Here is an 11911-nt window from a genome sequence, read left to right as displayed (position 1 = left end):
GGGTACCTCGATCAGGTGACCATGGCAGGAGCTTGGGGCTGAGTAGAAAAGTGAGGACAGCTAAACCTCAGACAGTGAAAAGAAAAAGTGAGTTTATGAGGAAAGCATAGTACAGAGAGCAAACAGCTTGGCACGCCCAGAGCTTAGCCAAAATTTTCTTGGGGTTCATCTGCCCCTGGATAGGTTTCCTGTGACCACCCCGTGGACCCAGTCAGGTGCAGGAACAGAGCTCTGGACCGGCAGCCCTAACCAGCTGGAAACCTGGCTGACTCTGGGGCTGCCTCCTCTTCAGGAGTGGTCAGATTTTTAAAATCGCGGAAGTGTTTTCTCTGGCCCTTTCCACCCCCCAGGGATGGGGAGGGGAGTGAGGTGCGTGAGTGGGAAGGTTGACTATGAGCTGAATAGAGCAGGGGTGAGCCAGAGTTTTCCATCATGGCCTGGGCAGGTGGCAGCAGGGACCAGAGAAGTGGCTGGTCAGAAGCAGAAGACTCCTGGCTTTATGCCACCTCCTTAGGCCCAGGCCTAGGCTTCTGGCAGGTAGGCCCAGCCCAGCCCCGGTAACAGCGGCAGCTGAAGGACTCCCAAGCTCCAGGGATACCATCTGGCCGCAGGTGCAGAAAGGCTTCCAGCTGTCCCGGGTCTCGCCGAGCACAGCGCCCATGGCCGTGGCACCGCTGGTGACTGCAGGCCATAGCTGCCCTGGTCACGTTGATCACATAGGGGCCCAAAGTGCCCACCAGGTAGTCGTGGAGACGCCAGCATTCCTCCTGAGGAGAGGGGGTGGGATGTGCCATTGCTCTGCTCCATGGCGCCAACATTGGCTGGACCGCAGTGTGGGCTGTGTGGCAGGCTGGAGGGGGCGATACTCACCTCAGAGCTGGAGATGCTCAGGTCCCCCCAGAGCACGACGCCAGCTGCCCCCAGTGCCGCGCTTACACCCATGGTCTGCACTAGGTCATCCTGGAAGCAGAGAACTGCTCAGCCAGAGCCGGGCTGGCCAGACCCATTTAGGCTCACTTCTACTTTCAAGAAGTTCTCCTGGTTCACCCCCATGATCTATCTGACTCCACCTCTAGTGTAGGGCACCTTGGCACTGAGCCTGTAAGTGGCCTCTCAGGTCCTACACTCAGAGAATGTTTCCCTTTAGACCACTCCAAAGGCCAGGCCTCGCCTTGCCCACAAGATTCACCAGGACAGAGCCATGCTTCCCTCATCAGATGCCCCAGGGAACGGCCTCCCCTAGATAATCCTGGGCAAGGTGTCCTCAGCCCTTCCTTGGACAGGGCCCATTCAGACCCCTAGGCCTCAGTTTCTACTCACCTGGGACAGGAACCTCCCAGAATTCCGGTATGTGAGGCGGGCATAGGCCAGGACTGGCAGGGGATGCAGGTGCCCAGCGTGAGCCACACGGAAGGCCTCTTCCAGGCGGTGTCGGACAAAGGCTTGGTGATGGGCAGGTGGCAGCCTGGGTGGTAGGTAGATGCTGGGGAAGAGGGCAGTGGAGGCAGCCCAGAGCCAGTGCAGCTGGGTGTTGCGGGCAAGGGTGGCTGCGTGGCAGCGGCCTGTGTAGTTGGAGGCCATGCTATGCCAGCCATTGCCGCAGGCTGGGAAGCGATAGAAGCCCCATAGCCCGTGGGGCTGCAGTGCCTGGCCCAGCCGCAGTGTGTCCTCCATCAGTGCACGGGCTGCCTGCTCAAAGCCAGCACGGGCCTGATGGAGTTGCTCCTGGGGGTCCAGATGGGGGAACACTTGCTGTGCCCAAGCCCATGAGGCTGCCTGATAGGCCCGACGGCGGCCCCAGTTTCCAGCCCAGAGTGGACACCACTCCTCCCAGTCCAGCACTGCCAGGCCAGCAAAGTCAGGTCGCAGGCTGTGGCGGATCTGACAGGCAGCCCTTGCCAGGTGGCGGCCAAGGGGCACAACCTGGGGGATGCCCCCATGGTGAGCTGTGCCCCTGGGCCCAAAGTAGGGATAGAGACCAAGCCGGTTCTTGTAGAAGATGGTGACATTCTGGCCTTGGAAGTGCTGGCCACGGTTGGCTGTGATGCCCAGGGCCCTGAGTGGCAGGAGCACGCCAAAGCGGTCCTTACAGTGTGCTGAGGGCACATTCCACAGTACGGAGAAGGGGCGTTCAGGGGCCCGCGGAGGGGGCTGGCCACACCCCAGGCACAGGGCCACCCCCAGCACCAGGGCCAGGCCTGGCTGCATGCTCATGCCCCAGGGATGGAAACCTGCAGGAGAGAGGGGGTGTGAGCTTAGAGAGCACAGCCATAGCCACACCTTCCATACAGAAAGGGCAGCTCCCCAGCCCATTCCCAAAAGGATTTAGGGGCTGGGGAAAGCATGGTCCCCAAGGGGTCCCACAGGCCTCTCAGAGCAACCACACACCAAGCTAGCCTTGGCAGCTCCCCTCCTGTGTTCTCCGTCTCTGCCATGGTACCACTGTGCCATCGGACCCCACTCCACCCCAGCACTCTCAGAAGGCCCCTTCTCTCCTTTGCCCATCTTGTTCCCTGCCCCAAGAACACTCAGTCCTCACCTCCTTGCCTGGCTAATTCCTGCTCAGCACTGAGATCTCTGCTGTAACAGCACCTCCCTGGGGAGGCCTCCTGGATCCACAGGTGGAGTGAGAGCATCTGGGCTCCCACAACCTGTTACCTTCCTCATCCCAGCATAAATCCTGCCTCTATGCCTGTCTCCCTGTCTGTCCTTTTGGGTTGAGACCTATCTGTCTTGTCCCTGTTACCTGTGCCTAGCCCAGAGCCTGACACACAGTAGGTACTCGGTGAGTGGTGATGAGTGAATGGGGAAGGGAATAGCCACCCTGCTTTTTGTCTCCTGGGCCCAGCAGGGTGGGAGAGGCAAAAGGCAGGTAGGTGTCCCTCCACCAGGGCCCCAGGGCCAAGGTAGATCTGGGGGCTCATATAGGGACAGGGGTCCTGAGGCAAGGCTGAGAGGCAAGGGTGGGGATCAACAAATGAACGATCACATCCACACCCAAGAGAAGCCTTTATTCAGCCACACTGATGGCTCTGAGCCAGAGCCCCGGAAGGCACCTCCTGGCCCCACTGGTACTCAGAAAACACATGCAGGCTAAAGCCACCTCCAGGGGTTAGGGGCTGGTACTGTTCTAGGCAATCCATTGACCCAAAAAGGTGGTGCCTTTCCCTGGGTGGCCCTCAGATGTCCTTTTCCATCCAGAAGATGGGACAGCCCCTCAGGTCTCGGTATTGTGTCTCCAGCAGGCTTTGTGGAGAGGAGCCTGCTTTGGGTGGGGGTGGGGTAGTTAGGAGCTCAGGCAGGGGAGGAGGAGGTGGCAGTGGGGGCCCTTTGGGGGCTCTTGTGGCAGCTTGGGCAGTCAGGTTGGGGGCCTTGCAGGGTGGCTGGGGGTAGGAGGCCCTGGGGAAGGCACTGAGCAGGGTGGCGGGCAGCCCTCGACTGGTGAAGACCAAGCCCTGTACAGGCTCGCTTAGCTGGTAGCCCAGGTGGGCGTAAAAGTGCAGCTGATCCTGAGTAGTGAGGTGCAGCCGGCAGAAGCCGCGGGCCTTGGCAAAGACCTCCAGGCCCTCCATGAGGCGGCGGCCAAAGCCACGGCCTCTCAAGGCCCGGGCCACCACTACCGTCTCTACCAGGAGACTCTGGGGCCGGTCCAGCACCCGTGACAGGCGGGCATGGCCCACCACAATGGGGGCTGCTTCTGGCGAGGGGTGGGGGCTCAACAGCATCAGGCAGAGAGGGAAGGCGTCTGAGGACTGGCCCAGGGAGTGTAGGCGGGAGGCACGGCTGCGGGGCCACTGTTCATTGATGAGGTCAGCACAGGCATCCAGGAGCTCAGGCCTGCAGTGTACAGGCTCCAGGGTCAGCTCGGCCAGGTTGGGGACTGGGGTCTCTTCTGGCTGGTGTGCAGGATCTGGAATCATCTCAGCTGCACCAGGACTGAGGGTCATCTCTGGATGGCATGGAGGGCTTGGGGTCAGCTCAGCCAGCCTGGGGCTCAGAGTCAGCTCTCGTTGGTGTGAGGGATCCAGGGTCAACTCTGGCTAGCATACAGGATCCAGAGTCAGCTCGGACAGGCTGGGCCTCAGGATCAGCTCCATCTGGTATGCAGGGTCTGTGCTTGGGGTCAGCTTGGATAGGCTGGGATTCAGAGTCAGCTCTTGCCTGAATGTAGGATCCAAGCTTAAATGTGCCAGGCTGCAGGTGGCTCAGCACCAGGCTAGGAGTTAAGGTCACAGTCTCCAGGCAGTGGTGTTTCTTCAGACCACAAAGCGTCTCCTGTGGACAACAGCCCATGCTGGGCTGGGCCAGGAAGGCATGCAGGGGTTGGGACAGGGAGGTGTTAAGAGTGCAAGGAGGGTCATGCATGCATCCTGGAACTGGGGAGTGGTGGGCTGTACCTTGTCCTCATGCTCACCTGATTGCACAGGTGATGTAGAGCAAACCTACTCCCTATATCTAGGGGGGCTGACTCAGGTGAAGATTAGGGAGGATGGGTTCAGGGTGTCCTGCCCTACACGGGATGGAGGCTGAGGGCAATGGTGAGCTGCTGAAGGCCAGGGAAGAACCCAGGAGTCCTGGCCCCAGCCTACTATGGCTACAGCTTTGTCCTTCCCAGAACTCCACTGTGCCAGGACAGCTGACCCACCCTCCTTGCTGATCATCCTGTCTTCAGCAGTCCACCACCAGGGCAGGCTTGCTATTGGATAGAACATGCAAACTCAATCCCCTGACTTCCCTGTTTAACCCCACCAAGGCTCCCTTCAAGTGGGAACACAGCTGCCTCCAGACACTCCTCTGTCTCTTCCTTCTTCTTAGATCCCAGGTCTCCTCCAGCTCCTAGCGTTTTCAACCACGTGGGCAATGTCCACTGCTTAGCCAATCCTGGGGCCCCACTAACCCATCCACAGGCTCAGCTTTCCCCTCTTAGGACAGCCTTCCCTGCTGGGGCACAGAGTCTATGGCCCCTTCCCCAACTCTGCCCATTTCACTGCACTTTCACTGAGCATGGGCCCAACAGTCCCCCCAGACGGTGCCCTGGCCCCAGAACCAGCACAAGGCCTGGCCCACATCACCCAGCAGTGAGGCCCCTGCAGGCCTGGTTCCCCACTAGCCTGAGTTTCGTAGCTACCCTAGATAAGGGCCACAGCTTCCTTCCCATACCCACAGGGGTGTCCAACGGCTGCTGAGCTGGGCGTCCAGACCTCCTGTGCCCAGACCCCACTGCTTGCCCACTCTGCCCCAGGTCCTGCTGGCAGGAGTCTCTGCTGTCGGACTTCTGGGAATTGGGGACAACTGCGCCCCACCTCAATACTCACCTGCTTCAGAAGGGGTGTCTTGGCTCCCCTCCCCCACTTCCCCAGGGGAGGCCCCTGAAGTTGAGGCCAATTCAATGCTGATCAGTAACAGGCAGCCCCCTCTCCTCACAGAAGTGTAGGCCCCTTACCTGCACCAGCCTCTTCCACAGCAGCGTTGCACCCCTTGGTCAGGAGAGAGGAAGCCCCCAGGATCCGCCTCTAGGCGGGAGCCCCAGACTTCCCCGTGGGCTTAACCCCTTCAGTGCAGACTCCTCCTCCTATGGGCTGGGCGGTGCTCAGAGGGGAACTGCACCTCTCCGGTGCCTCGGTTTCTCCCTCCCTCCTAATGGGTCACGGACCGTGGAGTTTCTAGGGGGTGGGGGCTTCGGGAGTTTGACTCTGTAGGTGGGTGTGGCCCTGCATACGCTAGGAGGTAACAACAGACGCAGGGAGGGCGTGCGGGGCAGCACGGCCACTTGGGGACCGCACATGCGGTTCGCAGGGGAAGCGCCGCCAACCGCGAGGGCAGGTACGTCGCGCGTGGGGAGGGAGCGGTACTGACATGTTGACGCCGGGCTCCGGGATGCTCCGCGTCCGGGCTCTGCGCGGCTCGGGATCTCGCTCTGGCTCGGACTCCTCTGTCCGTTCGCTCTGGTCCTCAGCGGTCCGGCGGGCACACTGCAGCCGTAGCGGCCCGCAGCTCACGACCAGCTCCTCAGGGTGTCCCCCAGCGGCCGGGTCCCGAACCCGGCCTCGCGCGACACCCCTTAGGCCCCGCCCCCGGCTCGGCGCGTCATAACTCTGCCCCGGCGCAGACTCAGCCTGTGCCCTGGCTCCGCCTCCGCCCCGCCCCGCCCCGCCCCGCCCTCCTCCCCCGACGGGTCCCGTCTCTGGATCCGCCCGCCGCAGTTTAGGGCCCGCCTCTCTTCAGCTCCGCCGCGGCCGCGTCCCAGCCCAGCGCGTCACATCCTCTGCCGGGCGCTCGCCCCTTTTCCAGCTGGCTCCGCCTCCGCCTCGCCCCGCCCCAGGCTCAGACAGGTCCCGCCCCCTTTCTCTCCTCCGCGCCCCAGCCCATTCCCAGCAGGACAACCCTCAGGTGAAGTTTCCTCCTGAGATTTGGGCCCCGCCCTCGGAAGCAGCCGCCCTCGTACAGAGGGCTAACCGAGTCAGCCTGGTCTCTCCCATGCCCTGTAGATCCCGGGGCCTGCACATTTTAGGCTCTCAATAAACAGCCCTCAAAGGAAGATTCATGCCTTCTTTATTTGCAGGGCTGTGCGGGGCTAGTGTCTCTGAATGCGTTCAGGACTTGTGCAGGGCTGGTCACCATCAACACACTGTAGGAGCTCAAGGGCTCCACCTCTGTAACTAGACAGCCTGGGTTCGAATTTCTGCTTCTCCTCCTGACTGCGATTTTGGACAAAGTGCTTACCCTTCCTGTGTGTACCTCAATTTCCTAATAGTGTTGGAAGGATTAAATGAGCTCGTCTACTTTAAATGCTCGGCGAACGTCAGCTTCTATGATGGCTGCAGTTTAAAGTCTGGCTCCATGTCTCTGGAGGAATTAGCTATTACCCTGCTGGGGGGCACCTGTGGACATGAGTGGATGGTGTCTGCCCATGGCTTTAACTCCTTATGTGACACTCCTGGGCGGGCAAGCGTGCATGTGCTGGGCAGATGTCCATGGTGATGACTGAGTGCACGCCCGACTGTGACCATGACTTGTGTGACTGTGCCTGTACTTGGAAAGCTGTGGCCAGGCCCAGAGTGCATTATTAGATGCTCAAGGTGTGTGTTCTCATAGGTGACCAGTCACCACATGCCCTGCTGCTCACACCACACTCCCCGCCAGCCACGGTAACAGTGACATTTGAACTCCACAGCCATCTGAGCCCTATCCTCGAGTGACAGGGCACCTCGAAGGGTCAGAGGCCCACCACCGGGTGTGACCTGGATAGAGAAACTGGTGGGGTTGAGGATGAGGAGGGCCTCAGGGTGGCTGGGGCGGCGGACACAGCGGCCATGGTCCGAGCACAGGGCCTGACTGCAAAGCAGAGCTCCGCTGGTCACATTCAGGATGAAGGGCCCCAGCGTGGCATCCACGTACTCCTTGATGGCCTGGCATGATTCCTGGGAGAGAAGAGGGACTGTCAGGGACATTGCAGTCATGCACATGCCTACCTGGGGCACTGAGTCACTTACTCGCTGGCCTGCCAGGGTTGCAGAGATGGAAAAGGCAGGGTCTCCCCAGCCAGCCTGGAGGCCCCACCCCACCCCTTACCCCCTGCCCCATCCTGAACTCACCTTGGTTCGTGTGTTCTCCCAGCTCACCCACAACACCACTCCTGCTGCTCCCTGGGCTGCACTCTCTCCCAGGCTGTGCTCCAGCTCATCCTAGGAAAGTGGACAGCACAGCTCTGTGGGGCCTCCCTCCTTCCCTCCCCACAGCACGTTGATGTAACACCACTGGATGGGACAAATAGCTCTCTAACCCTCCATCTGGGGTTGCTCTGGTGGCCAGAGGCAAGCTGGCCCCCTCTAGTCTGTAAGTGCCACACTGGCAGGGACTCAGCTTTCTAAGGCATGCATAATCACCAGTGTCTAGCACACAGGTTGGCACAGAGGCTCAGTGAACGTGTGAGGGAATGGATAAAGTGCCCCAAGACTGTGTGGCCTGAGTCACTGGGCTCAATGCCTGACAGGGCAAACTCACAAGGTAGGCAGGGTCACAGAAAGTGACTTACCAGGGGCAGGAAGCGGTTTGTCATGTTGTAGACGATCTGGGCATAGGGCAGCACTGGCAGGTCAGTGTCTCCAGCACTCATGGCCACACGGAAAGCCTCACCCACACGGTGCCGCACATACATCTGTGCCTTCCTTGTGCCCTCCAGTGCTACGGGCAGGTAGATGCTGGGGTAGAGAGCACGGCTCCGGCCCCATAGCCATCCCAGCTGGTCATTCTGGGCACGTATGCCCAGTGGACACTGGCCTGTGTAGTTGGGGCTTAGAAAGTCATGGTTGTAGCAGTCAGGGAAGCCATAGAAGCCCCAAAGGCCACGAGGCCGCAGTGCCCACCCCAGCTGGAGGGTGCCTGCCATCCAGGCCTGCGCGGCCCTCTGGAACTGGTCCTGGGCCGTTGCCTCCACCCAAGAAGATGGCCAGTCAGGGTGCTGCGCCTGTACCAGCTCCCGTGAGCGCTTCCGGTAAATGTCTTTGGCATCCCAGTTAAAGGCCCAGCGCGGGCGCCATGCCTCCCAGTCAATAACTGCCAGCCCTGAGAAGTCAGGTGCAGGCACGGCAGCCAGGATGTCCTGGTGTGTTTGGGCCAGGTGCGTGTCCAGGCTGGCATTCTGGGGCAGGCCGCCAAAGATAGGCTCCCCCGTGGGTGTGTAGTAGGGGTATGTGCCCAGCTGGGAGCTGTAGAAAATGGTCATGTCAGGGCCGCGAAAGGTCTGCCCTGGGTTGACCACTACATCAAAGACACTGACGTCCACATCCACACCGTGTCTCTCCAGGCACCCCTGGGTGTTTGCATTCCAGATGGTGGCGAAGGGCTTGTTGGGTACCACAGGTCCCCTGGAGCCTTGGGCCATGCCCAGCAAGGTCAGGAAGAGAGCACAAAAGGGCAGCAGGTGGGCTGCCATGGCACAGGATGGGTCTTTTGGAACCTGTTCAAGGGAGGCAGAGCTGAGAGCAGGCCTCAAACACTCTTTAACCCAGCTTAGGGCAGGCAGACCAAGCCCCTTGCTCATTAAACTGCCCCTGCTCTGGTTTCAGGCAAACACTGACCTCACAAAGGTCAGAAGGCAGAGGAGAGGCAGGGAGGGTAGCCCTGCCATTGAAGGCCACATCTGAGTTGCCTCATGGGCCAGGCCCCTGCCCTCAATCTCACGGGCCTTAGCCTGGCCTCAAACTGCCCACCCTCCCCCACTTCCCCCAAGGGCTACGAAGGCTGTGATTTCTGTTCTGGGAAAAACACCAAGAGCCAGGCCCTTGGCCCTTAGGCTGACCTGCTGATGAGGGCCTTTCCTCTCCTTTCCCCCCAGAATCCTGGCCATCCATTTGAGGAGGGGATGCTTAGTGACCAAGGACAGGTTAGCCCCGCCCTTCTATATACCCGCCAGTCTGCCCATTTGTCCCTGCTGACCTCAGGGCTGAAAGGCTTCATCTCTAAGCTTCCTGAGCCCCGGGGTGGGGGCATAGGCAGGGCCCAGCCAGATTCCGTTGTTCCTCAACTCTGGTCGCAGCTGCACCAGAAATTTTCAGAGGAAGCTGCTGCTGGAAACTCTGAGCTTTTGTAGGGGGTGACCCCACCCAGTCTGGGGGCGGGCCAAGGGGCAGGCCCTGGATTGGGAGGCCTTGCCAGGCAGCAGTCACCTCCGCACCCCCCAGCAAAGTGCCTTCGGTGGGAGTAGGGGGGGAAGTAGCCCCTCCCACCCTGTCAACACTAGGGACGGGCTTTGTGGATTTACTGGGAGGGCAGGGGGCGGTTAGGGAGGGTGGCAGCCTGGGTGGCCAACCTAGCTGGGCAGAGGCCTCTTTGGGTCCTCTAGTCTGGGTGCCTAGGGGTTGTGTACTTTCAGGCACTGCCACATTACAACATTCCTGGGCCCTGGGCACTTTTGCCTTTGTGGGCCCCTTCCTCCTTAAAAATATATTTAAGAATGTATTTTACAACTATGTGGGTATAAACATATACAATCCAGGCTGGGTTCATTATTATATACTCATTATTATTTTCTTCAGATTAAAAAAAATTAAGACATTTTTGTGGGACAAGTACTGTAGGCCTCAGGCTCTGTGCCTGCTGCCTAGAGGGTCAGCCCTGCTCTTGAGACCTATTTCTGAAAGACTGTGAAGTCAGGGCTCTGTCATCACTCGTAAACATGCTGGGTCAGGGTCACAGTGTCTTTGTGAAGCCCTAGTTAGTGACCATCTCGGCCTCTGCACAAACTCCAGTGGTGCGTGTATGTGAGTGTAGGAGCTAGTGCCTGGGACTGGGTGTGTGTGAGGCCCTGTTGTCTTTGACCCTGAGACCCTGTGTTTGTGTGACCATGAGTATGCTGCGGGTTTATCAGTGACCATGTGCTTGTTCATTCATTGGTGGTTTCACTTATTCGGATTCAGAAGTTGATCATTGAGACCTGCCAGATGCCCAGGCCCAGGCTTGCCTGCCAGGGTAGAGTGAAGGAAAAACCATGTCCCCTCCCAAGGGAGAAAGTGCTGCCTGGGTCTGCAGCAGAGTCTGAGTCAGTGAGCACCCTGGCCTGGTGGCTGCTGCAGAAATGACATTCATAGTTGTCTACTATCTGGGGTTGGGCCTCCAGGGACAGGCCAGCTGAAATGGAGAAGCTGAAAGAGTTGAGGGAGAGATGGCCCCAGGGTACTGGCAGCTGTGGGCACCGTGGCCACGGCCTGAACAATGGCTGCTGATCCTGTTCAGGAAGCAGGGTCTTAGAGTAATGACCATGTAGGCCCAGAAAACTTGGCACAACTCCTGAAGGCTGAAGGGACAGGAGAGCATCAAGGCAGCTCCTAACCCCCCTCCCCGAGGTGCTATGCTACCTCTTGATGCCCCCAGAAAACTAGTGCAGCAGTTGACACAACACAGGCAACCAGCAACCAGCAGGCCAATGTCTCCAGCTGGCCTCAGTCCAAGGGAGAAGCTCTAATGGCAGGCAGCAGGAAGAGACTGAGGATACCTTCCCAAAGCCCTCCCCCATTCCAGGGCCCTGCCCAGCAGCCTGCTCTTGCAGGCTGGTCTGGCCAGATTGGTGCAAGTGGTGTGCCTGGGATCAGTAGTCCAGCTTGAGGGTCCAGCCCTGCCTGCTCTCTCTGGCTGTGCATACTGGAGGGCCTGGGTCACCTTGCCTGCACCTTCCCCCACCTCACTCACAGGACAGCTCTGGCTGTCCCTGAGTTGTACTCTTTCCCAAGGCTGTCTTGCAGATACCTCCTAGGAACATGGTGTGTTCACCACACCTGGGTAGGTGCAGGTCACAGTTGTGGGGCACTCACAGATGTTTGGGAAAGGTAACAGCAGTTGTATGGGTCCGATCACAACTGTGGAGAGTCACACCTGTGTATATATGAAATCACAGGTGTGTGCTGGGAAGTCACAGCTGTGTAGGAAAGGCACAGGTATGTCTGAGTCACTCGTGTGTGCGGGAGATTATAAGAACGGGTGGGGCAGGTGGCAGGTGCAGAGAATCACAGCTGGGTAGGAGTAGGGAGAAGTCACAGGTGTTCGGGAGATAGGTGACAGCTCCTCCTTTCTTGCCCTCCCTCTGCTGGGCTCCTCCATCTCACAACCTTCTCTCTCCAGCCCAGCCTCTCCCATCCAGGGCCATGTGCACTTGAGCACCCCTCTGCCTCCTCCCCCACCATGTGAATTTACCTCATTGCCCTCCCAGTCCTATCACCCAGCCCCCCTTCTCCATTCTCTGCCCACCGACAGACAGCCAGAGGGATGAGGGATAACTTTACCACCTGACTGACCTCCACCTGGCCTGGTTGCTCCTCCAAGGCTCTGCTTCTGGACCACACCATCCCTCACCTGTGTGCTTCTCGGGAGCACCCTCTATTGCCCGGCACCTGACTCAGTCTTCACTTCTAGCTTC

General features: G+C 59.4%; 3 protein-coding genes across 6 annotated transcripts; all 3 read right to left on the bottom strand.

Annotated features, from left to right (window-relative positions):
• Window positions 1-75: 75 nt before the first annotated feature.
• Window positions 76-2313, bottom strand: HYAL3 (hyaluronidase 3). Of its 2 annotated transcripts, XM_064274485.1 has the most exons (3): window positions 1321-2313; window positions 871-960; window positions 76-767 (listed from the first exon to the last, which is right to left on the bottom strand). In XM_064274485.1, exons 1-3 carry the CDS (start codon window positions 2311-2313, stop codon window positions 498-500), a joined length of 1353 nt encoding a protein of 450 aa, XP_064130555.1. In that variant the 3' UTR covers window positions 76-497. The 2 variants fall into 2 exon arrangements, with proteins under 2 accessions (XP_064130555.1, XP_064130556.1); XM_064274486.1 differs by lacking the exon at window positions 871-960 and having other exon boundaries at window positions 608-850.
• Window positions 2314-3179: 866 nt separating this feature from the next.
• Window positions 3180-3947, bottom strand: NAA80 (N-alpha-acetyltransferase 80, NatH catalytic subunit). The gene has a single exon (XM_064274489.1). The coding sequence runs from the start codon at window positions 3945-3947 to the stop codon at window positions 3180-3182; it is 768 nt and encodes a 255-aa protein (XP_064130559.1).
• Window positions 3948-6392: 2445 nt separating this feature from the next.
• Window positions 6393-11684, bottom strand: HYAL1 (hyaluronidase 1). Of its 3 annotated transcripts, XM_010589776.3 has the most exons (4): window positions 9439-11678; window positions 8036-8959; window positions 7596-7685; window positions 6396-7421 (listed from the first exon to the last, which is right to left on the bottom strand). In XM_010589776.3, exons 1-4 carry the CDS (start codon window positions 9490-9492, stop codon window positions 7104-7106), a joined length of 1386 nt encoding a protein of 461 aa, XP_010588078.2. In that variant the 5' UTR covers window positions 9493-11678; the 3' UTR covers window positions 6396-7103. The 3 variants fall into 3 exon arrangements, with proteins under 3 accessions (XP_023403430.2, XP_023403429.2, XP_010588078.2); XM_023547661.2 differs by having other exon boundaries at window positions 6395-7421; window positions 8036-11679; XM_023547662.2 differs by lacking the exon at window positions 7596-7685 and having other exon boundaries at window positions 6393-7421; window positions 8036-11684.
• Between the last annotated feature and the right edge of the window lie 227 nt (window positions 11685-11911).

Source organism: Loxodonta africana, chromosome 22 (genome assembly GCF_030014295.1).
Source record: "Loxodonta africana isolate mLoxAfr1 chromosome 22, mLoxAfr1.hap2, whole genome shotgun sequence".
NCBI classification, from domain to species: domain Eukaryota; kingdom Metazoa; phylum Chordata; class Mammalia; order Proboscidea; family Elephantidae; genus Loxodonta; species Loxodonta africana.
Note: the sequence above shows the minus strand (reverse complement) of the source record. Positions and strands in the feature narration are given on the sequence as shown.

Coding starts and splice junctions, on each gene's coding strand:
- HYAL3 (XM_064274485.1), bottom strand. CDS start 2,313: ATGGGCTGGGGAGCTGCCCTTTCTGTATGGAAGGTGTGGCTATGGCTG. Junction 961..1,320: donor CTGGGAGGTTCCTGTCCCAG/GTGAGTAGAAAC, acceptor CTCTGCTTCCAG/GATGACCTAGTGCAGACCAT. Junction 768..870: donor TGAGCATCTCCAGCTCTGAG/GTGAGTATCGCC, acceptor CCCTCTCCTCAG/GAGGAATGCTGGCGTCTCCA.
- NAA80 (XM_064274489.1), bottom strand. CDS start 3,947: ATGACCCTCAGTCCTGGTGCAGCTGAGATGATTCCAGATCCTGCACAC.
- HYAL1 (XM_023547661.2), bottom strand. CDS start 9,043: ATGAGCAAGGGGCTTGGTCTGCCTGCCCTAAGCTGGGTTAAAGAGTGT. Junction 7,686..8,035: donor CAAACCGCTTCCTGCCCCTG/GTAAGTCACTTT, acceptor CCACTTTCCTAG/GATGAGCTGGAGCACAGCCT. Junction 7,422..7,595: donor GGGAGAACACACGAACCAAG/GTGAGTTCAGGA, acceptor CTTCTCTCCCAG/GAATCATGCCAGGCCATCAA.